At 51.5% G+C, this 22,509-nt stretch overlaps 2 protein-coding genes across 5 annotated transcripts in view; one reads left to right on the top strand and one right to left on the bottom strand.

Moving 5' to 3' along the window:
• Window positions 1-1,450: 1,450 nt before the first annotated feature.
• ypel2a (yippee-like 2a) lies at window positions 1,451-12,854 on the top strand. 3 transcript variants are annotated; one of them, XM_069184417.1, is made up of 6 exons: window positions 1,451-1,679; window positions 7,277-7,507; window positions 8,281-8,355; window positions 9,083-9,126; window positions 9,621-9,729; window positions 10,660-12,854. In XM_069184417.1, exons 2-6 carry the CDS (start codon window positions 7,391-7,393, stop codon window positions 10,747-10,749), a joined length of 435 nt encoding a protein of 144 aa, XP_069040518.1. In that variant the 5' UTR covers window positions 1,451-1,679; window positions 7,277-7,390; the 3' UTR covers window positions 10,750-12,854. The 3 variants fall into 3 exon arrangements, with proteins under 3 accessions (XP_069040518.1, XP_069040519.1, XP_006640863.1); XM_069184418.1 differs by lacking the exon at window positions 8,281-8,355 and having other exon boundaries at window positions 1,457-1,679; XM_006640800.3 differs by lacking the exons at window positions 1,451-1,679; window positions 8,281-8,355 and adding an exon at window positions 6,600-6,737.
• Window positions 12,855-17,201: 4,347 nt separating this feature from the next.
• hip1 (huntingtin interacting protein 1) overlaps window positions 17,202-22,509 on the bottom strand; it is a 47,206-nt gene continuing 41,898 nt past the window's right edge. For both annotated transcript variants that reach the window (XM_015367688.2, XM_015367689.2), the window contains exons 30-31: window positions 22,349-22,463; window positions 17,202-21,968 (exon numbers count right to left, since the gene is read on the bottom strand). In XM_015367688.2, coding sequence (XP_015223174.2) covers window positions 21,958-21,968; window positions 22,349-22,463 — 126 coding nt within the window. In that variant the 3' untranslated portion in view covers window positions 17,202-21,957. The remainder of the gene's footprint in view (window positions 21,969-22,348; window positions 22,464-22,509) is intronic.

Raw genomic sequence — 22,509 nt, 5'->3', positions numbered from 1 at the left:
AGACAACAAGCTGAAGGGCCTCAGAGATGTCTTTACACAAAGGATAGTGGGAGCCTGGAACAAGCCACCCAGCTTTGTTGCTGAAGCCAGTGCCCTGGCTTCTTTTAGAAAGCACTTGGATGAGATCCTGAGATCAAATGGGCTGGAAGATCTGAGTTTCCTCCTGTTGTTTTATAACTTTCTTATGCTCTCATTACAGTGCTCGAGGCGCCCTGTGCGGCGGGTAGCAGTCAATATCGTGGATAAATCCGGAGCAGCCGGACCAAAGACTTGTATTGACCACATATGCATAACGTTTTTTAAAATGTGAAAAACGTACAGTTTGAGTTATGATTCTCCTCATTTTTGCTTTAAATGTCTCCCACCTTCGCCAGCGGCGTTTTGTCCTTGTTTGTAACGAGCGCTAGGGGGCGCCCTCGGCCCTGTTTTCAGCACAGACCGGCTACCACCCTCGTGTTTTGCGTGGACGGGTCACGCCGCTGCGCTCAGTGGAGGACAGGACTAGCCTCGCTCGCAGCAGCGGACACGGAGCGTGGACGAGCTGCGGGGTCTGTCCGGGTCCTGCAGGCGGGGTGATGACGCCTGGGACCGCAGATTGTAGGGTTTTATTACAGAACCTGACACTGTTTTATTCATGGAGTAAAACATGATGCAGTTCGCAGAATTCACAGGAAAATCCGCAGAAATATCGCGCTGATTTATTGCAGTCTATTGAATTATTCCTAGCGTGGTTTGCAAAGGTGGCTTCTATTATCAAACAAAAGAGTATTTTTTTTCTTGGTCGTTCAAGAATCACTCATTTTTCTCATAAGTAATCTTGTGAAATGTTTAAGATTTGTGGTAAACGCAACTCCGAATGGTAGCTGCGCAGACTCGAGATCTGCGGGCGCTGAGCGGTGCACAGTCGCTCTCAAATGAGAAATACGCAGAAACAGTATGAAGTCGCGCCGGATTCGTGCTTTTCTTCCCGTTTCCTTATCAATAACACTCTTGTGAGCTTGCGTTCTGCACTACTTCAATAAGCAAAATATTAAAAGATCATCCCTAATATTTTGTACTTGTAGGTACTTTTCACATGAAGCTGTCGCAGGGATGTTGGACCTCTCCAGGGGCTCTGGACGCAGTGACGATTCAGATGCAAACCTTTCCCGACAGCTTGAGTTTAAATGGTTTGGTGTTGTTTCCCTGCGTGCGGCCATGCCGGAGTTTAATTTTATGGGGTGGAAGCGGATGCATTTGGAATACTTATTACGCTTTCCCTTCGCGCTGGGAGGACTGCGCGGTTCGGTTCGGCTCGGCTCGCCCGCACGCTGCTGCGCTTCCCAGCCCTCTGCAGGTAGATTAGAATATGGCCTGCGATTGGCCGGGTGTGTCGGCCGCCGGCCAATGAGCGCAGTGTTGCTATGCCGGCGGGCGGCCGCCGTTGGCCGGCGCGGCTGTCAGTCAGGCGCGCGCCGCGCTCCAGTGCGCCGCTGGCTCGCGGACGAGCTCAGTCTGAGCGCCGCATCCCGGGAGCAGCGCGGCTGACAGGAGACACGGAGACACGGAGACGGACACAGGGAGACACGGAGACACGGGCAGGACGGATTCGAAGGACTCGCTTTCCATAAAGTTGGCGTTTCCCAGAAGCCAGGGGGAGAGCGCACGCAGCCTGTATAAACACAGCTTTTCATTCAGAGGTAAACAGCGAGCCGCGCTCCGCTCGGGGAGACTCTGCCGCGGTGCGACGTCGGGAGGATGAGGAGTCGGGGGGGGGGGTGCGCGAGGGCTGGGGCAGCCGCAGCGCGGGGTGGCACGAGAGCTGGCACGGGGCGTGCGTGTCTCGCGGGCTGCCCCGTGCTGCGGACGCGCAGTTAGTCGTCATGTGTTACAGCGCGGTGCTGCTGCGGAACCAGAGACTACGCTTTATTAAAGACGTGCTTTGTGTTGTCTTAAGAGCTTGTTGTTAATTTTCCTCCTTCGCGCTATACTTTTTTTTTTTGGGGGGGGGGAGGGCGGTCTCGGCACTGCAGGTGGCCCCGGATTGCCGCACGCGCCGTCGGCTTGCACGCGCTGTCCTGGCGATGCGGCACCGCTTGGGCTCCTCGCGCGACGCCCGCTCACGCGGGGGAGGGGTCTCGCGTGGTCCTGCGGCTTGTCTGGTTCCTCACAGTCCAGCAGGGTGGTGGACCGGGGCCGCAGCCCTTACCCGGCCCGGCCGGAGGAGCAGTCCCGGGGCTCGCTGGGGCCTGAACGCGGCTGCTGCTGATGAACTGCAGACGTGTGGTCAGCTGGAAGACCTCTGACCTCCGGCCTGGGCACCTGCTGCAGCTGGCCAGCTGATAGAGTGACCCCAGGGGGGAACCCGGGGCCGAGGACCGCCTGACCGCCGTGTTTCCCAGTCTGAGGGCGGCTGACCCCTGGGGGCCTGCGGACTCCTGCAGTCGCGGTCGGAGTCACGGCAAGGGCTCGGAACATGTGGCTCTGCGGAAGACCCCGGGACTCAGACGTGTCCGAACACTCGGGGGGCAGAGAGACCTCGAGGTCTGAGCAGCCCCACAGCCTTCCAGCCCCCCGCTGTGTGGAGGCAGAGAGGGCGATAAAGGCAAGCCGGTCTGGGGCGGCCAGCAGCCTGGACAGACGTAAGGAGCAAAGACCCTGGTGTTGCGACTCCAGACACTGCAGGGGTCAGCAGAGTGTGGTTCCCCGAGATGCTCACTGTGTGGCGGTCAGAGCTCTGCAGAATCCGTCTGCCCTGCGATGGACTGGCGTCCCGTCCAGGTGTGTCCTGCTTTGCTCCCATTGCCTGCTGGGATAGTCTCTGGCTCCCTCCCCCCAGCTTGGGTAGGTGATTCAGAGATCAATGAGAAAGCTCTCCTCACACCTGATCGCTGTCACCGCACCCCACCGCAGCCCACAGGACGCTCGTCTCCCCGCTGGACTGCGTGCCGCTGACCTCTGACCTCCTGGTGGCCCTTCGTGCGCTCTGATTGGTCGCCCGCGAGCAGCTGTTCACACAGCTGGAGCAGAGGAAGAACGGATCAGACACGCCGGAGGACGGACGCGACGCTGGTGCTGGGTATTTCGGCGATCCAGGACGGGAGGTGTGAATCGCAGGGCTCGGCCTCAGCAGCGCCGGCGCTGCGCTGACACTGGACGTCTTGCATATGACCTCACTGGTCATCTTGGCCATCCCCCTGTTGGTGTGCGTAGATGTCTTCACCGTGAATTGCTCATTCCGCCCCTCTCCATATTGCATCTCATCTGAAATAACGTGAAGTTCACGGAAAATTCCAGTTTTCTTTAAAAAAAGTTGATCTCAACAGGTTTTTGTTTGATGAGCATTTTTCACCAGTATGGACTTGCCGGCTGTTTCCGGTGCTTGTATTCGCACAGGAGCGACTGGGGCACACAGACCTGCTTCTCGGCTCGGCCAGCCTGCAGAGGTGTTGGCCAGCGGACGCTTTTCAAGCTTCACAGAGCCCGACAGGAGAGTTCGAGCCCGTTGGAGGAGCAGCGCGTTTCTCCCTGACGTCGGTGTGCAGAAACCCACAGGAGTCGTAACCACAGCAAGAGGAACCTGGCTGATTAACTCCTTGTCTCTTTAATTCTCGGCTCACAGTAGCAGCTCCGGGCTCCCTGTCTGGAGGGAAGGAATCGTGGGCATGCTACTTCAAAACGCCCTCCTGCGGACCTGTTCAGCTTCTGACACGATTCCAGCTCCGCAGAGCCTGACGGGAGAGTTTGTGCCGATTGGTGGAGAGCGGCATCTCTCGCTGATGTCACTGCTAGCTTCTGTGAGCGCCCAGCAAGTCTCAGGAAGCACTGTTAATAATATCAAGCCTACCTCTCGTCTGGCGCGCCGTCAGGTTTGGAGAATCCTGGTCGCAGCTGGCCGGCGTCATGCTCACGTGAGCAATGGAAATGACCAGGCATTAGCATGCAAAAGTGGAAAGTAATCTTGTTTGTGTCAATAAAATAAAGTCTTCAAAAGGTTGTCTTGATTAAAAGTTATTTCTCGCAGTGTAACAGCTGAGGGAATTCCCTGTCCTCTTTCTTACAGGAGTTACAAATGGGAAAAGCTATAAAAAAGAAATGCCGTACCTAGAAGAAGTATTCAGACCCTTGAGCAGTTTTCACATTTTGTTGCTCTGACAGAGAAAGGAAATGATTAAACCTATGCTGGGAGAAAACAGCAACAAGAAAGGATGCAGTCTAGACAACACTCGTTTGCAGCAAAAACAACTGCTTGTCCAGTTCAAATTTGAGCTCTGATCTAAATTTTAGCGTTGGACTGCTCAGCTCACTGCTGCGTGCTCCCTTCGAGAAGTTCGCTGCAGCCAACTCGTTAATTAGCTGCTGATCAGCAGGAGCAGAGTGGCAGTCAGAGCAGGAAGTATGAGATACTGGCCTGAGCAGGTCTGAAAGGATCGCAGTGGAGAAGCCCTGCTTTAGTGGACAGAAGGTGGACAGTGCAGAGATGCTGTGATAAATCTGGACTGTGACTGACTGAATGACATTTTCCATATTAAGCAAGAGCAGTAATCATATTAACTACGGTTCTGAGACCCAGGAGAGAGATTTCTGTCCCTCAGTGAGCTCTGCGCCCCAGTGCCTCAGTGAGCTCTGCCCCCCCAGTGCCTCAGTGAGCTCTGCGCCCCCAGTCCCTCAGTGAGCTCTGCCCCCCCAGTGCCTCAGTGAGCTCTGCGCCCCCAGTCCCTCAGTGAGCTCTGCCCCCCAGTGCCTCAGTGAGCTCTGCGCCCCAGTGCCTCAGTGAGCTCTGCCCCCCCAGTCCCTCAGTGAGCTCTGCCCCCCCAGTCCCTCAGTGAGCTCTGGCCCCCAGTGTCTCAGTGAGCTCTGCCCCCCAGTGCCTCAGTGAGCTCTGCGCCCCCAGTCCCTCAGTGAGCTCTGCGCCCCCAGTCCCTCAGTGAGCTCTGCCCCCCCAGTGCCTCAGTGAGCTCTGCGCCCCCAGTCCCTCAGTGAGCTCTGCCCCCCAGTGCCTCAGTGAGCTCTGCGCCCCAGTGCCTCAGTGAGCTCTGCCCCCCCAGTCCCTCAGTGAGCTCTGCCCCCCCAGTCCCTCAGTGAGCTCTGGCCCCCAGTGTCTCAGTGAGCTCTGCCCCCCAGTGCCTCAGTGAGCTCTGCGCCCCCAGTCCCTCAGTGAGCTCTGCCCCCCCAGTCCCTCAGTGAGCTCTGCCCCCCCAGTGCCTCAGTGAGCTCTGCGCCCCCAGTCCCTCAGTGAGCTCTGCCTCCAGGCATATTATCGCAAATCTTGTCATCCTGCTGGATGTGCTGTGATGGCCGCCAAGAGCTCAGAGTGTTGCAGTCCCTGTCAGTTGTTTATTTGTCTTATCTGACATTTATAGTTTTGCTGTGTGTTACGCTGACAGGCTGTAGGAAGTGAACAGAGAAGACTGAGGGGATCTGATCCATCCAGTGTTCTCAGAAGCCACTTAAACTACCAGTAAGTCTTTGGACTGTGGGAGGAAATCAGAGCACCTGGAGAAAACCCACATGACCACAGAGAGAACATGCGAACTCCACACAGGCAGCACCCCAGGGTCCTGTGGCCCCAGTGCTGTGCTGTCTTGCCACCTTTGGGTCTGATCCAAGAGCTCAGAATGCTCGATGACCCTGGCAGAGCCAGCCCAGCTGGTCTCTTCAGAGCGAACTGTGAAACACAGACCAGAGGACACCAGTGGAAACTAAATACAAGTGCATTTAGTTTAGCTCTTGAAACATCCCAGCCATGTCATTGACGATAAAACCCCCGGCTTCTTCCAGGAAATGTCTGGATTAGATCTTTGGATTAGTTAGCAGCTATAAAACAGGCCAGATGGACCAACAGCCAGCTCTTGTGTGTATGAGATTCTTACATGTTATCACATGCACAGTGATACCGATTCACTGCTAGTTGCTTTCTCTGTCTGATCTAAGCGTACAAAGTGATAGAGGCTGATTAATTATATGTTTATTTTGTTTGTATCCATGTATGTGGTATAATCTTGTATTGAAAGTCATTTTGGGAATGGTGTGTCTTTCTTGACTTTGACAAAATGGAGGACAAGCTGGTGAAGCTCTTGCATTTTATGAAGAGATCTTAATTTGCAGGTGTCAATGTACCATGGCTGTGGTATTAGTTTTCAAAGGTTAAACATATTTAAAATATGAGGGAACGTGTTTTAAGTTGCTAAGCAGCAAGTGTTCTGGATAGATGTGTTAAACTAAGTTAACACAGCTGTTGCAAATCAAAAGGTTGGCATTTTGCAGTATTTTTTGTGCTCTGAAAATATAAACATTGCAGAGTCTACTTACCAGTCCCGTTTATTACACAGGCTTTGGGTTCTCTGCTTTATTTCTGTTGGCTTTTATTTAGAAGTGAATGACAGCTGAAGGGTTAGACATTAGTTCCAAGGAACTGCGCCAGCCCCTCGTTCCCTCAGCACAGCCCTCGGCTTCTCTTGAGCTGCGCTGCTAGTCAGGACAAACGCCACCGAGCTGCTCTGTGTTTCTTCGCCATCGAGACATTTTTACACACAGTTGTGCTGCCAGGAGAGGATTCCAGCAGCTGTGCCTCTTTTGACCAAATTTCCAAGATAACCTTTTTTTTTTTGTTTTCACAGCATGATATCAATATATGGTTTGCATCTCGGGTGAAAGTTCAGGCATCATCCGTCTGCATCCTGCAGGGCTTGACAGTACAAGCAGCACCTTTCCCGTCGCTGGCAGCTGGAGTAGCTGGATACAGATTGGCCAGACGGGTGAATAGTCATGTGGATGTAGCCTGTTTCATTAAAATGTAATAGCACATTGGCATAAGTCACAATGAGATATTATTCAGTCAAATCTTATTACCTCACAGGAGGCTGTTAAACGGCGCTGCAGTAAGTGGAGCAGTTGAGCAGATCAATGAAGCACAAATTAGGTGCAGAATTTGTTACAGGTGACCGTTGTAAATAAGGCAAAAGACTACCGGTGAGTTCAGACGGCTTGCAGCCGAGCAGAGCTCAACAACAGGTGCTTTTGATGTGATGCCTAGGGAGCAGGGCCTCAGGCGGTGCAGTCCTGCTGGTAAGAGCTCGGGAGTTGCACAGCAGCCGGAGGAGTTGCAGGGTTTTGGCATCAACGTTTTTCCCCCCCCTCCTGTTTTTGCAAAACGGTGGAAGTGTAATTTGTAGACCGGCCCGAGACGGCTCCAGTCGTCTCTGCCTGAGCTCTTCGGTATGGGAGTCGCCTGATGTGTGGGGAAGGTTAGGACTGACCGCGTGGTCTGTTGATCTGTGCTGTGTCCTGCTCTCAGGTGTGTGCCGCCCCCCCGCGCCCCACCACGGCCCTCACCTGCGTGCTGCGGTGCTTCCCCTGCGAGCCGTCCTGGGCCGGCAGCCCCTTCCCGCACCGCCCCCCCACCCCGCCCATGGTCAGGATGACGCGCTCCAAGACCTTCCAGGCCTACCTGCCCAGCTGCCACCGGACCTACAGCTGTGTCCACTGCCGCGCCCACCTGGCCAACCACGACGAGCTCATCTCCAAGGTGCAGGGGGCAGAGGCGGATCATGGGAGTGGGTGGGGGCAGAGGTTGGGTCGATGAGTGGGCGTGGCAGGGCGGAGTGGGTGGGGCAGAGGTGGGGTCAAATAGTGGGCGTGGCAGGACGGAGTGGGTGGGGACAGGGGCGGGGTCAGATAGTGGGCGTGGCAGGACGGAGTGGGTGGGGCAGAGGCAGGGTCAAATAGTGGGCGTGGCAGGACGGAGTGGGTGGGGCAGAGGCAGGGTCAAATAGTGGGCGTGGCAGGACGGAGTGGGTGGGGCAGGGGCGGGGTCAAATAGTGGGCATGAACTGAAGCTGGGGTTGGAATCTAGGGGAGTGCCAGCAGGGGGCTGGTTTGAACTGAAATCAAGGAGAGGCCAACTGTTCCTGCAGCATCCTGCAGCATCACCAGACTTTCAGTTCTAAACTGCTTCAGTCCCAGGTTTAAACTTTCTGCCAAAGAATTATTGAATACTTTTGAATATGATTAATTTTAAATGCCATTGATGTTATCTGTGTTTTGATTATTTGGTTCACTATCTTTTAATAATTCAATGCTTGGATTAATACAAAGCTTTCAGTGGATCCCAGACAGTAACGTTGAACAGACACTCTCTGTCTCACAGGCGGCAGGAACACTGACCAATAGCTGATCACTCTTCTTTTTTCACCATACAAAAGAGAATTGTAATATACAGCTCTAACAAAAAAACAGATAATACCTGCATTAGAATAAAATAGATAATAACCACGTTTAAAGCTTAGTCCATCTCTGCAGCAAGTACAGCTGTATCGTCCTTGGAAGATGTTCGCAGATGTCCGAGGAGATATGGGACCACGTAGCCAACGACAGGTGATACAGCTCTGCTTGAGATCTGGGCAGCACTGAACTGCGTCCGATGAGGAATTCCAGGGAATCCCCCCATGTTCGATGGGATGTACTGTAAACCTGTGACTCAGTGTCATCAGGTTCAGGCCTGTCGTTGCCTTTGGTCATGCTGCACAGGCATGTGCACTGAGAATCATGCCTCTCGTGAGGATATGGGAATTTCTGAGGCCTTTATTTTTCCCATTAAACAGTGCATTGATGCAAAAGGTCTGGTATGCTATTACTTTATAATCCTCAGGAACCAGGGGACACTCTACCTGCTGGGCTGTGTTTAATACTTTGGACAGAAAGGATAACTGTTGTAGAAAATACCATCTAAGATTGTGCTGGGGCAGTGCAGAACAATAACTTTATAAGTACATAATGACAATAGTTTTTTTTAATTTGTAGAAGAATGACATCATCTGTGTTCACAGTAATAAACTAGAAATGCAAATTCATGTTTTAATTTCCCATTAGCTTGTCTGAAAGTCTATTGGAGCATGCATTTAGGCCTCATCTGGCACACTGATAAGGCAAGGGCGAGAGGAACAGAGCTCATGTTTCCGTTAGAAAGTGTAGTGTCTCCAGTAATACTGCAGGAATATTTCTCTTTGACAGTATTATTAGTTCTGGCTCTTCACTGAGTCCAGCTGTCCTCCCAGAGACATCAGCTCCAGTTCACAGTGAGTCTTTTCTTTCTGTCTTGCAGTCTTTTCAAGGAAGCCAGGGCCGGGCCTATCTCTTCAACTCTGTGTGAGTGTCTTCGTTCGCACCCCTGAGGCTGGGTAACACAATGGCACACATCAGAGGCTTGCGATGTTAGGGAGCGCTTATCCTGGGTTTGTGTTGAAATGTGTATGAATGTAAATGACAGAGAATATGGAAAAAAAGGCTGATATAAACACCCCATACAAAAGAGTAGGGTGGGTAAAGGGTCTGGTGTGGGAGTGGGTGCAGGGTGTGGGTGCAGGGTGAGGTGTGGGAGTGGGTGCAGGGTGAGGTGCAGGGTGAGGTGTGGGAGTGGGTGCAGGGTGAGGTGTGGGAGTGGGTGCAGGGTGAGGTACAGGGTGAGGTGTGGGAGTGGGTGCAGGGTGTGGGTGCAGGGTGAGGTGTGGGTGTGGGTGCAGGGTGAGGTGTGGGAGTGGGCGCAGGGTGAGGTGTGGGAGTGGGCGCAGGGTGAGGTGCTGTGTGTGGTGTGGGAGTGGGTGCAGGGTGTGGGTGCTCATGCTCGGTGGCTCTCCCTGCAGGGTGAACGTGGGCTGTGGGCCGGCGGAGGAGAGGGTGCTGCTGACAGGCCTGCACGCTGTGGCTGACATCTACTGCGAGAACTGCAAGACCACACTGGGCTGGAAATACGTGAGTCTCTTCCATCCCAGTCCCCACTTTCAGATGCAGTACCATCGGAAAACTAATAACATGATTCATCTCACAGACACTGGAAATGTCCTTTTAACTATTCAGTTTTCTATCTGAATGACCAACTCTTGAGTAGTTGAAAACATTTACCGGTTTGAATCCAGCGGTCTGAGTGAATTGAGGCAGCTGAGTGCTGGAAATCAAGCAGACCTGTTACTGTGTGAGCCCCACCGGCCCCTGCAAGCACGCAGGGCTTGAGCACTTGTTAATTTTCAGTGTTACTTGGGAATATTTTACAAGAGCGCTGCAGGACACTTTCTAGTAAGCGGCGGCAGGAGGTGTCATGGGCTCTCGTCTGGCGTTGTGGATGTAGGCTCTGTGCTGCGGAGATATTAATAATCCTGGCAGGATGTTTTCTGTGTCGCTGACACACTGCCAGCGGTGCTGACTTGCATTTCTCAGTTTGTGCTTCTTGGCGAGTCGGACGCCGTGTCCTCTCATGTCTGCTGATACCCAGGGGGAGGAGAAACTGTCAGTGGCATCAGACCAGAGTTCAGAGTCACATGTCAAAGACGTTTCTGTGTTGCAGCCTTAATGAAAGCCCTCTTGATTAGAAGTTTTGTGTCTTGGTTACCACACATGTACTTTTAAAAGCCTGTCTCTTCATGCTTTCCCTTGCCTTTACCACAGTTTCTCTGTGCTTTACTGTGGCTTTACCGTAGTGTACAACACCAGCCTCTCGCAAGAAGCAGCCAGTGTCCTGTGGGATTAGAGCTGCAAGCTGTGCCGACGAAGCTCTGTAGCCCAGCAGCGTCTGTGTGCTTGAGCAGGACGTGTCCCCCTGAATCTGTCAGCACGGGGAGGCCGAGAGCCGTGGACAGGGCACCTGGCCCTTCGGATTAACCCCCGGTCTCCTGTCGCCCCCTGCAGGAGCATGCCTTCGAGAGCAGCCAGAAGTACAAGGAGGGCAAGTTCATCATCGAGCTGGCGCACATGATCAAGGACAACGGCTGGGACTGAGCGCCGCGCTCCGGCGGCAGGGAGGGCTGAAGCGTCTGGTTTCGGGGCCCTGCCCTGCTCACGGGAGGAGAAGAGCACCGGCTGGAGCCCCAGGGAGCCCCTGCTGCACCCGTCTCCTGTGGCCCTCTGCCGCGGGTGCAAGCACCCCCTTCTCTCTCCTCCTCGCCGCACCACAGGGGTCAAGGGTCAAGGCGTGCGCCTCCACAGGGGGGGGGGCGGAGAGAGGGGGGGCACAGGGGCAGCTGTAAGTGGGCGTTACAGGTCACCCTCCAGTCGTCCGTTTGGAAAAGTAGACATGGAGCCATTTCAGTTCAGCCTTTTCTAAATTTCACTCTCCGTTTCAGCCTGACCCAAAGCTGGCCGAGTTAACATGGTACTTACTGATTGACACTGGGGTCTGTACTCAGCTGTGTAAAAACTGATGATCTGAGGGTGACCTGTAGGAACTGATCAGTTGTCTCTCTGCAGAACCAGGCCTGGTCTCTCCTCTCTTTAATAACACTCACGTCCCCAACATGGAGGCAGACGATTCAGAGCTCCAGACAGGTGCCTGCTGGGAAGGTTAAGATTGAAGCATCCAGGATAAAGCAGGATATTGTTGTCGGTGAGTTTTAGGAATGTGTGTAAACGTTGTTCTGAGTCAAGTGTCTTCAGATCTTCACCCTTCTGACCTCTTTTCCCTGAATTGCTGATTTTTCAGCACTTACTTGGACCCTCGTGGACCCTTTCCCCTTTCTTTACCATTTCAGTGATGAGATGTATCCACTGCCAGTTCAATGGTGTTATTATCTAAAGCAGATTCACTGTGCAGCAGCTAAAGCAAAGCCTGCAGTCAGTTGTCACTGATCTCTCATGGACAGAAGACCGGTTTGGTCTGCTGTTTGCTGTTTGTCTTTCCCACTGACTGTCCATGAGCAGTGTGTCTTCAGCTCTCTTTAGGACGATGTGTCGGATTTGCCAGGTAGGTGTTTTCAGAGAGTCCCTGCATGCGGAGAAGATTCCAGGCCAGGTCTGTACTCCCAGCCGGGCAGTTCTGCCGGTGTGTGTCCACCGTTTGTGTTGGCTGCTTCCGCTGGGGAGAGCCAAGTCCCTCTGTTCCACCCCCGCATGGGTGAGTTTGGGCCCACAGATCAGTTACAATCAAATATAAAAGTTCTGGTCCCCTGTCCGAACACACTCTTGTGCTCCTGCTGCCTCAGTGTGGTTCAGCATCTTTAAACATTGCTGGTGCCAGGGCAGCAGTCTTTAATGTTCTTGGTTTATTTCATTTTAATCATGAAACCGCTGAAGGACTTTAAAGGTTTTTTTTTTCAGCTCAGAAAATTTAACTTGGGCAGAAAACACTGTGGCCTTTGATGACTGGAGTCGGATTCCCCAAGCTGAGTTACCTGTGTTATTCCAAGAGCAAGTACAAACATGAGAATTTCTTTGATAAAGAGTAGTAGTTCATAGTGTAAACACTTGGCTGGTAAGTGACTGCAGTGTTTTGCCTCTCTTGTGTTGTTACACTGCCTCCTTGCAGTCTGTAAACTCCAGTGGCTCTAAAGGGAATTAATTCCTAATCCTTCTCATTTGTGATTGGAACCCCTGGAAACCAAGACAACTGACTGACAGGGGAATTAACCAGTTGAAAAACCCAGCAGAACCAAAGATCCTGCCTACACATCTTTGATTGGCTGACCAGAAAAAATACAACTGATTCTGCTTGTGCATATTAAGGACTATGATTGGCTGAAAGCTGCTTTTGGTGGATAGCCCCTTCTCTGTGATTGGCTGAAAGCCGCTCTTAGTGGATAGCCCTTTCTCTGTGAGATAATGCATTGTCCGCTATTGTAAACTACAGATGTTAATATATATATATATTCACTCTGAATGTGAACATTATAATATATTACACAATGTAAATAGTCATATTTAATGTGTTTTTTTTAGTTATTCTGTAGTATACGCTGTGCTTTCTGTCTTGAGCCCCTCAGGGGGTGAACTGTGTATTTGCTACTTTTTTACAAATCGGAAATGTTTTAATTTTGTGTCTTTTGTAAAAGACGCAGAGGTGATGACAGTGTTATTGGAACCTCATCAATAAAGACTCTCATCATATCAAAGCCCCAGGTGACCCCTGTGTGCTGGTCTTCTGTCAGCAGAGCTCGTGGCAGCTCTGACAGACAGGCATGAGGCACCAGTGTGATTCTTCAGCTTGTCCAGTTACTGTTTGAAAAGATGGCGTTTAGGGGCAGGAGGAAGGTGGTGGGACCTCACAGAGGGTGGGTCCTGGGTTTTTATTCCGGTCTGGAAACTGTCGGGGTGGAGTTTGCATGTTGCTCTGGTCTCAGCCCGGTGTGCTGGGGTGTGGCCTGTTGTGGGCGGCAGGAGTGGGGACCGGCGCTGTCCGGCTGTCTCTCCTGCGTTACGGACTGCTTTGGTCTAGTTTTCTTTTCCAGAAGAAGCACTAACGTCGTGCTCTGCAGGTGTCCTGTAGTCCAGTGGCTCTTCTCAAACTCTTCATCATGACTGCAGGTATAATCAGTGGCAGGATTAGACTGACGCTGCTTCTCCTTCTCTGAATGCACGAGCTGGGGGGTATCGGCTGAGCAGTCTCGCTGTCCTTAAGGGTTTCAAGCCCGAGTCCCGGCGCCCTGCTCCCTGTTTCCGGAGCGGATTAGCACGGAGGAGCTGCTCCTCGGGAAAGGCTCCTTATTAGAAGACCAGATGGTCGTGTGTTTGCAAGGGACACGTCTCCTAGCAACAGGGTTCTGAGTCATCGTAGGGAGGCAGAACGCTGATCTTCCCAAATAGAGAGCAGGAGAGCGAGACTCCAGTCTTGCGTGTGGTCCAGAGACGGGCCCTGAGCCCGGCCTTCCCATTTCACAAAGGCACCCGAGCGAAACCAGACCAGGCTGGGATCCCATTTTCAGTACAGCCCTCTGAAAGGTTGTTCATGGTAACAGCACAGTAACGTGTAGGAAAGCAACAGGAAATCTGGGGAAAAGCATGAAAGAACTTAAGAAGTTCTGGTGCCTCACGAGAGAAACATTAGGATCGTTGAGATCCATCCCCAAGAGAAGGAAAAGCAGCAACAGGAGGAGGATGCTGCAGGCCAGATGATAGTTGTTCCTTTGTGTGGTGATGTACATGCAGGGGTCAAGGGTCACCAAGCAGAATGGCTTTGGTGACTCTCCTGCGGTTAAACTGATGAGGTGCTGTACGCGGACCTGCTGGCCCTCCGCTGTCTCTCTGCCCATGCTGGGGCTGCCACTTCTGAGTTGAGCACTGGGCTGTATCTGCATGAGTAGCTGCAAATCCAGTAACAGCCTGCAGTCGGTGCCTCTGATGGCCCGCAGGCTTGTGTCCTGCTGTCGGCACTGCCAGACGCTCAGCTCCAGGCACTGAAGATGGTGTGACCCCCCCCTTGGGGGGACCCTGGGCCGGGGGGGGCGCTGTGCACTGGGCACAAGGGGTGTCTGTGTTCAGGGAACTGTCTGCATGGTAATCAGACTCGTCCTGGATCCCCCAGGATCCCTCTCTCTGTGCACACCTGACCCTAGAGCCCATCCCTGCTCTGGGGGGCAGAGAATCTGCAGAGGGCCTGTAGGTATGAAGGGCTCCTGCGAGGGGATTCGCACCTACAGCCCCATTCGTCCCATTATATTGCCCCTCCATTCTCCAGCTGTTCATCCAGGGCCTCCGCAATCTTTTGCGTTTCTAACAGACCTTTACGACGCAATGAAATGCCTCTTGAACATCAGTCTGCCGAACACTTGTTATTTGGGCAGAACGCATTAGAGCAGGTGGTGAAGCAGCACTGATTGGACTACAAGGTGCCAGTAGGTGGATGAGGAGGTGACAAATTCCAAATTTAACAGGAAGTTATAAAAGTAGCATTCACATGCAAACACTAAAATGAAAAAAAAAATGGAAAGAGGGAAAGATGATCAGTATCAGGGCAAAAACTGTTGACTGAAATCCAAGATGATTACAGTCCTCAAATCTAAATCAGTGTTTTAGATCTTTTTTAGTAATACCTTTATGACATTACAACTTACTGATCTTGACCTGATTTCAAACACACATCCACAGCGAGCTAGGGGTAAGTTTTAATGAAGACGCTGGGTGTCTGGTGAGGACTCTGCGGCAGGGGCCGAGGGCAGCAGAGAGCTGCGCTGAGCCTGCAGGCGAGAGCTGACGAGGAGCTGGGGGTCTATCTTTAGCTCTGCGGCGTGCCCCTGCAGGCGAGTGTATAATTTCAGCTCCTGCAGTGTGTGTGTGTGTGTGTGTGTGTGTGTGTGTGTTGCTCTGCGGCGCAACAATGCAGGCGAATTCTCTCCATCCACCTGCCTCCTCGAGGGCTGATTCGAACAAGGCCTGCTGTCTGAGTCCCCCTTTGTTGCGATTCGTAGGAACTTGCAGTTTGATGCCTCTCTCGTAGTTACACACTGACAGTCTCAGCTCACAAGCTTTTAAATATCTTTGAATTCATTTTTCTTTCCAACTGAGAGTCAATTTACATACCCATATGCCCCCGGAAGGGTAGACCCTCCCCCCCCACCCTAAGGCTCTCAGGCCTGGGGACCCCAGGTCCCGTTTGTGGAAGGAGGGGAGGGTGGATGTGAGACATGAGCCTCTCTGCAGCACAGGCTGCCATCTCCCCAGGAGAGCCACGCAGACAGCCTGTGTGGGCTGAGGTTTCCTTCCTGCCAACTCCAGACCCATCATGCTGGAGAGGGGTCATTAAAAACACAGGGCGGCCTGCTTCGTGCGGCTATAATGACCTCCAAGGGCTCTGGTGGGCAGCCGCTGGGTGATTGAAGTGGCCACTTCTGCCGATTGCTTTGGGAGTCTCACTAGGCTGGCGACGGGGGAGGCCTGACTCGGCACTCGGCCCTCGCTCACAGACTGCGCGCTGTTCTTGTTCCAGTGACAAGGAGGAAGCATCACATCTTTTTTCTCTTTTTAAGATTTAGCTGGTTCAGTTACGCGTGTTAACCCACGCCCGCTGGAATGGCCAGTTGTGTGTTTCACGCCTCGGCTCATGGCTGCGAACCCTGCTGCCGCTCACAGGGGAGAGTGAGGCAGCGAGGGCAGACTCTCCCCCCCGCCCTTGGAGATGCTCGGCTTTTACCACGCTGGCTGGGTGAGGACGCCCTCCTGGGCAACAAGCCTGCAAGGGCCTGGAAGGCCCACAGGGGGCACCGTGTCGGCGAGAGCTGAGCGCGCCTTGGCCCACTATTCCCATCCTCAGCCTGCTGCGCCCGTTGACTCGTGGCATGACCCAGCCTCGAACCCGCAACCTCAGAGTTCTGCCTGTGAATCACTTCTTCCACCCTTCAGCTCTCGGTCTGGCCTCTCCTGTCTGCAGCTCTTTAAGAACACAGGACTGGTAGAAACAAGGGGGTCTCTCGTAAAATCAAAATGGGGAAAAGCCACACAGGGGAAAAGTAACAGCTATCGTCTCTAGAACTGCCAACAGCCAGTCCTAATGTACACAGAATTCAAATAACCCCTGTATCTGACAACTGCATTGACACAGAGAGGAGCACTGGTGCTGGCAATGCACCTCCACTCTCAGTCACTTCCTTCTGAACTTAATTAACAACGTCTGCTAAATTAAAACCATACGAGTCATTTTCATCGCCCACAAGATTCTGCCAATCCTACTTACATGTCCAATTGCTGAATAAAGAAGAAAAAAAGCTTTAAATTGGAAAATAATTCAGTTAAAAGTATTATAAATAAAACATTATCCAAGAGCTCTGTAGGATGAGAGCAGAAAACTCCAGTCTCCTTTAGCTCAAAAAGGGGAATAAATCTTCCCTTATTGGGGATGTTTTGCCCTCTGTAAGAATCCCTGGGACTTCTGATGTGATGCAAGAGTGACACCTAGTGGTTGGTGCAGCCTCACTGGAACAGTTACACACCAGATGAGGCCGGTACTGTAGGTCCATGTAAAAATAATAATTCCCTACACTTCTATAGCTCTTTTCTGGACACTCCACTTTACAGGTAATGGGGATCCCCTCCACCACCACCAGTGTGCAGCCCCACCTGGATGATGCGCCAGTACGCTCACACACACCAGCTCTCAGTGGGGAGAAGAAAAGAGCGATGAAGCCAGTTCAGAGATTGGGGATTATTAGGAGGCCATGATGGGAAAGGGCCTCTTTCTGAACTTCACTGGCCGCATCAGCAATTGTTCTCATTTTTCTGTCATCTGCAAACCTGCCCAGTTCGCTCACTGCACCAGATTTACACTGCACTGACACCACTACCAGCACTGCTCCCAGCCGGTCCACAGACACTGGAACCCCACAAGTTCTCCGGCTCACTTTACAGCTCAAACTCCAGCTATTCTGGGTCAAAAACAAAGCACCCTTCAGTTGCAGGTAAATTTCTGTCATTTATTGCAGATTTAATCACCAGACCACATTTAGAGAATAACAAAAACAGCTTCACTCTTGTGCATGTTTTATATATTTAATTAAAAACAAAAAACACACTTCTAGTATATTGTACAAAGAAGCAGTTTTTATATATATTTTCTGTTGTTGAATTTAATAAAGTTGTATTTTTCCATCGTGAAGCAAAAGAGAGGCAGTTGAAAGGCTGGCTGGGCTTGGTAGGACCAACGATAGAAACCAGAAACTCTATTAATCTAACATATCATCTGAATAATAAAATCTGAAAAATAATAAAATACCCAGTGTTATCACTTTTCCAAGACAAACTAAAGCAGTGCTGTAAGTACAGGATGAACTTGGAGAAGCTGGATCACACCCACACACACCACATAAATAGACCCGCACACACAGGTGCCCACGGCACGCAGACTGACCCACTCACTCGCTCCACACTGTGCTCCAATTCATTAAATCAGCGCTGGTCTGCCAGGACAAACACTTCATGGCTAAGGCTGTGATGATCTACCGGTTTGGGTTATTCTACATTTCTCACACCTAAGAAAAACTGCAATCACAGATCTGTTACACACCTGTATTTCCCTTTATTAACCCCACCTGGAAACACAACTGTTACCTCGCTCAGCTCACTGCAGGGCTGGGGTGGGGAGGGGCGTGCCTGCGCCTTCTGGGCTGTGCAGGAGGGTCACCCAGCTCCTCTCGCACCACGGAGCCCTTGGAAGCTGCGCAGCTCATGCGGATAATACTGCTCCAGGCTCCTGGGAGCCTGACCGCCGCCCGTGTGGGGGTGCCAGGCAGGGGTCTCTGGACTACAGGCCCCAGGGTGCAGCACTGGCCGGACCGCCACACCAGCAAACCCGCAGGACCACTCCGCCCCCTCTCCTCACCCTGCGGAGCACTCGAACACACAACAGTGACCATTTACATGGTACTGGGAAGTTGCGACATGTAGTTACGGTAACTGCTACAGATTACAAAATAAAAAAAAAAAAGAACAGCACCTTGAAAACAGAATCGACGGTCTCTCGCTCTCACCCAGTCCAAGCCGCACTGGAAGCACCTCCCTGGGCCTCTCCTCGCCGCTCTGCTGCAGCCACTTCAGGCCCGAGAGGGACGAGTGCAGCAGGAAGCGCATGGTGCTTGCCTCCGGATCGCAGGGCCTCAACAGGCTCTTTTACAAACGCTCAGCTTTTACGCTGGCAGGCTGTGCGCCTCACCTGACACAACACCCCCTTTAAAGCAAAATGCACCAAAATGGAAACTCCATTTTAAAGTCCTCTTCCTTCCACTTCTCAAAAACGTTCCACATTTCAGAGTGGAAGCACACCGTCTCCCCTCCCTCCAAAGGCACTGACATCCTTTTCACCTGATTTTTAAATATACATATGTACACAAACTTCACAAGTGACCTCGTAGTCAACAATCACCCCGACGACACACCTGACCGCAGCTGTGGTTTCAAAGCGCCCTGGAGTCGCAGGGCTCGCCGGGCTGGGCAGACTGCTGCGATGGGAACCCGATCGCCAGCGGAGGGACAATGTGACCAGCGCAGCATGGGAAGAGATCTCGGATACGTGCTGTCAAGGGCACCAAGGCTGTCTTTACAATCGCTCATCTTGTTTGCAAAGCAGCCTGCGATTGGTTAACACAAGACTTTGTTAATCAAAAGAGATGTCTTTGACTTAAGGCTATTTACTGTCACCTAACTGAAATGTAGACTATAGGAGGCAGCATTTCTCCACTGCTGTCCAAACAGGACTCGGTCCCTGCTGCTTCTATAGAGCCAGTGAAACCATTAATGAACAGGTCAGGCTGCGCCTGAGGCCTCTGCTTACAGAACACTGAGATTCAGTTAAAGCTGCTGCAGAACACAGCAGATGAAACATTTAGTTTGATTTCAAAAACTGAATTAAAGAACAATGTTTCAAGGAAAAACTATTCAATGTTTTTCCCCCATCGTCCACATTTTCTAAGTCAATATTATCTAATGTCTTGCAAGAGCATTCACTTGCTGCAAATGTCTGCACATTTTATTGCTGTCTGAGCCTGCAGTCACAACACTTTCAGACAGGACTTCATGTTTCATATATTTACTCCAAACTAATAGTTAAAAATGCAGACAGGCAGCAGATATTAGATTTTCAAAGAAATTTAGTAGATTATCGGGTGCATAAGTATTCAACCTCTTTTTTAAGGTAACCTGAAATCGGTTAAGATGCAAAAAATTGTTTGAAAGATCCCAGTGTTATAGGCACAGTCTGTGTGTAATCTAAGTGGACTAACGTGGCATCAAAGTAAATACACCGGCATATGCTAAAGGTTCCCTCAGATTGAAATTAGATTTCAAACATCTTTCACAGTGATACAAGAAATCGACCTTGTAGACCAAGGAAGTTTTGGTACAGGTCAAGAATAAAGTAGTAGTGAGGCACAGATCAGGAGAAGGTTCCTCTGAGAACAGTGAAGTGCATCATTAAGTGGAATGTACATCATACCACCCAGATGCTATCTAGACCAGGCAGCCCTTCCAAACAACAACCAGGCAGAGGAAATTATTTTGCATGACGCTGAGGCCAGCAGTGACTTGTGAATATCTGCAGAGCTCTGTTTAAGAAAGGAGTCACTATTAATACACTGACAATGCTGTGGTCCCTACACAAAGCTGGCCAGTATGGGCAACGGGCAAGAAAACTTCTTAACTGAAAAAGACTCATATTGTAGTTGAGAAATAACGAAAATGTGAGACAGAAATCTACTGTTAGATGTAACAAAAATGTAATCTTTTGGTCTAATTGCATTCTGGCAAAAAATGAAAAATGAGGGAACACGAACTGAGGAAAAATCAATGGTGCCCAAGTTCAGGCAAATCCTAGAGGAAAAAGTCCTCGTCACCCCAGAATTGAAAACTGGGCTGAAAACTCACATTTCAGCCGGACAATGGCTTGAAGCACAGCCAGAGCGATGGTCTTTGAGTGACCCAGTGATTGAAACAGAGGAAACTTACAAATCACAACAGAATAATCCATCACCAACTTGTCAGAGCTGGAGTTCTGGAGTTCGCTGGGAGGAATAGGTGAAATTACACCACCTCACTGTGCACAGCTGGTAGAGACTGATACAAAGATACTGACAGCAGTAACTGTTGTCAAAGGTACTGCCACCAAGCACCGACTTAGACAGCTGAATACTTATGCAACAAACAGACTTTGTATGTTTGGAGATTTTGTTTGCATTCAACCTCCTCATATCAGTGTACAGTTTGATAAAAAATGCTGTAGATTTCTTAGAATTCTTCAACATACAGGAAGCGAATACTTCTGCAAGGCACAGTATGTGCACGGGGTACAAAACACTGCTACCCCAGCTGATTCTGCCACAGAATGCCACTGAGCACAAACCATGAAGTACAAGCCCCCCTTCCGAGATCAATCCCTTATTACTGCTGTAAAATCACTAATGGAGTCAAGAACAGTCTAATCACTGTCAAGCACAGAGAGCTACAATCTACAACCCAAGTGTGAGGTTTCTCATTGATCACGGAAAACTCTAGGAAGAGAGAACAGTCATCTTCTCGGCTACACCAGCCCCTGCCACTGCTCAGGCCCCTGCAAGAACCTCCTGCACCCGAGTCATTAAATAGATTAAATAGAGAACTGTGCATGAACGCAAGCCTGAGTTAGTGTGCAAAATGGCCAATGCCAGACAGACAGGAGACAGAGAAGGAAAAAAAATGGGAAACACTTCAAAAATAAGCATGGAGTGCTTTTTTTGCCTTCCTGCATGCACCTTAGTGGAAGAGGGGTCCCAGTAGCACAGTGGAATAGTCTGAACAATACTGTCCAAGAAAGATGTCCTCTTCTGCACGAGTGTGCCAGGCTGTCTGACCAGGGTCTGGACCAAGGCCACCAGAGCAGCGATGCGAGATCCCAACTCTGGGACCCGGGACGACCCAGTCTGGCCAGCTTCTCCTCTCTTTACAAGCCCCCCACAGACACGTGGAGAACTCTGCAGCAGCCGTCTGGAAGTTATTCATCGAGCACCTGGGAATTTAAAATAAGAGCAACACAGACGTGTGCTGCCACCTCCCATTGCCCCCCACCACCAGTGGGAAGTTTAAAATCTCTTTCTGCGGGACCGGTGTCAACAGTGAGAGGGCCAGGACACCCCGTGGGCTGACCCATTCAGCTCCAGCCTACTTCAAACCTGTGTGGAGACCCTCATCCCTGAGCTCTGTGACGCGTCCTGGCCCGCGAGGACGCCCCTGCAGCATGGGCATCGCCCTCCGGCTGCTGAGGACGTCCAGCACTCAAATTCTGACCCTCAGCTGTCGGAGAGGCGTTTTCTCGCAAAAGGGTCCTTAATTTTAAAACTGTTTTTATAAAAGAGTTCTCATTGGCTGCAGAGTGTAAAAGTGTCCTCTTGTCAACTTGAGAGTCTGAAGACAGAAAAGGTATCCGTCCAACAGCTGCAGGCTTGTAGTTCTCCAGCACTCCAGGGGGTGGCACCAGGACCAGGCAGGCGGCCAGTATCCCCCCCACAGACCTTCTGTCCCAAGCGTGCACAAGTCTCGCCTCTTGCCCCTGTTCAGGGTGTCTCGCTCTAGATCAGGGAAGTTTCACAGTCTTCGGGCTGCGGGAGGAATAGATGGCTGAGGAAAAGCACCTTTTATTTTGGCTTGGAATAAAAATCAAACTAAAAAGGGAGAGAATGGAAGAGTAGAAAAGGTTCGATGAGAGGGAGGGGCAGGAGGGAGCAGCCCAGTCTGCGCCGTGGAAACGGGGGCGGGGCCTGGGCCTCAGCCAGTCCCTGCAATGAAAACAGCAGCACTTACACTGGAGCCACGGGCCAGCATGCAACACACAGCGCATCTGCACAGCACGCCCAACTATTACCTAACTAACCTTCTAATGATGCCTGGTCACACATATTAAACAACAGTATCAATTTCCTTCTTGATTCCCACATGAACTGCTTTCAACTTGGGGGAAACTCGACTCTGGGTGTTCTGGAGTTAGGCTTGTACAGAAACACTCCGACTCAGTGAAACAAAAACTCTGCCCTGCTAGTTGCCGAGTTGGTAGACTAGGAGCTGCAATTCCTTGCTCTGGGGCAGAAAAAACAGCAGACTCCTCAGTAGGGCGGCGGGGGGACCCTGAACACGGCCGGGTTCGAGTCGGTGTCCTCACCCTCCTCCTCGCCCCAGCCCTCCGCCACGCCCGCCAGCATGTAGTGCTTCTTCCGCAGCTCGCCCAGCCGCTCCCGCTCCTTCTGTAGGTGCATCTCCAGCTCCAGCACCCGCACCTGGCGAGAGGGACGGGTCAGCGCTGGCCACGCCCCCTGACAACCA

Source organism: Lepisosteus oculatus, chromosome 26 (assembly GCF_040954835.1).
Source record: "Lepisosteus oculatus isolate fLepOcu1 chromosome 26, fLepOcu1.hap2, whole genome shotgun sequence".
Lineage (NCBI taxonomy): Eukaryota > Metazoa > Chordata > Actinopteri > Semionotiformes > Lepisosteidae > Lepisosteus > Lepisosteus oculatus.
The sequence above is the reverse complement of the archived record's forward strand: the minus strand, read 5'-3'. Positions and strand labels throughout refer to the sequence as shown.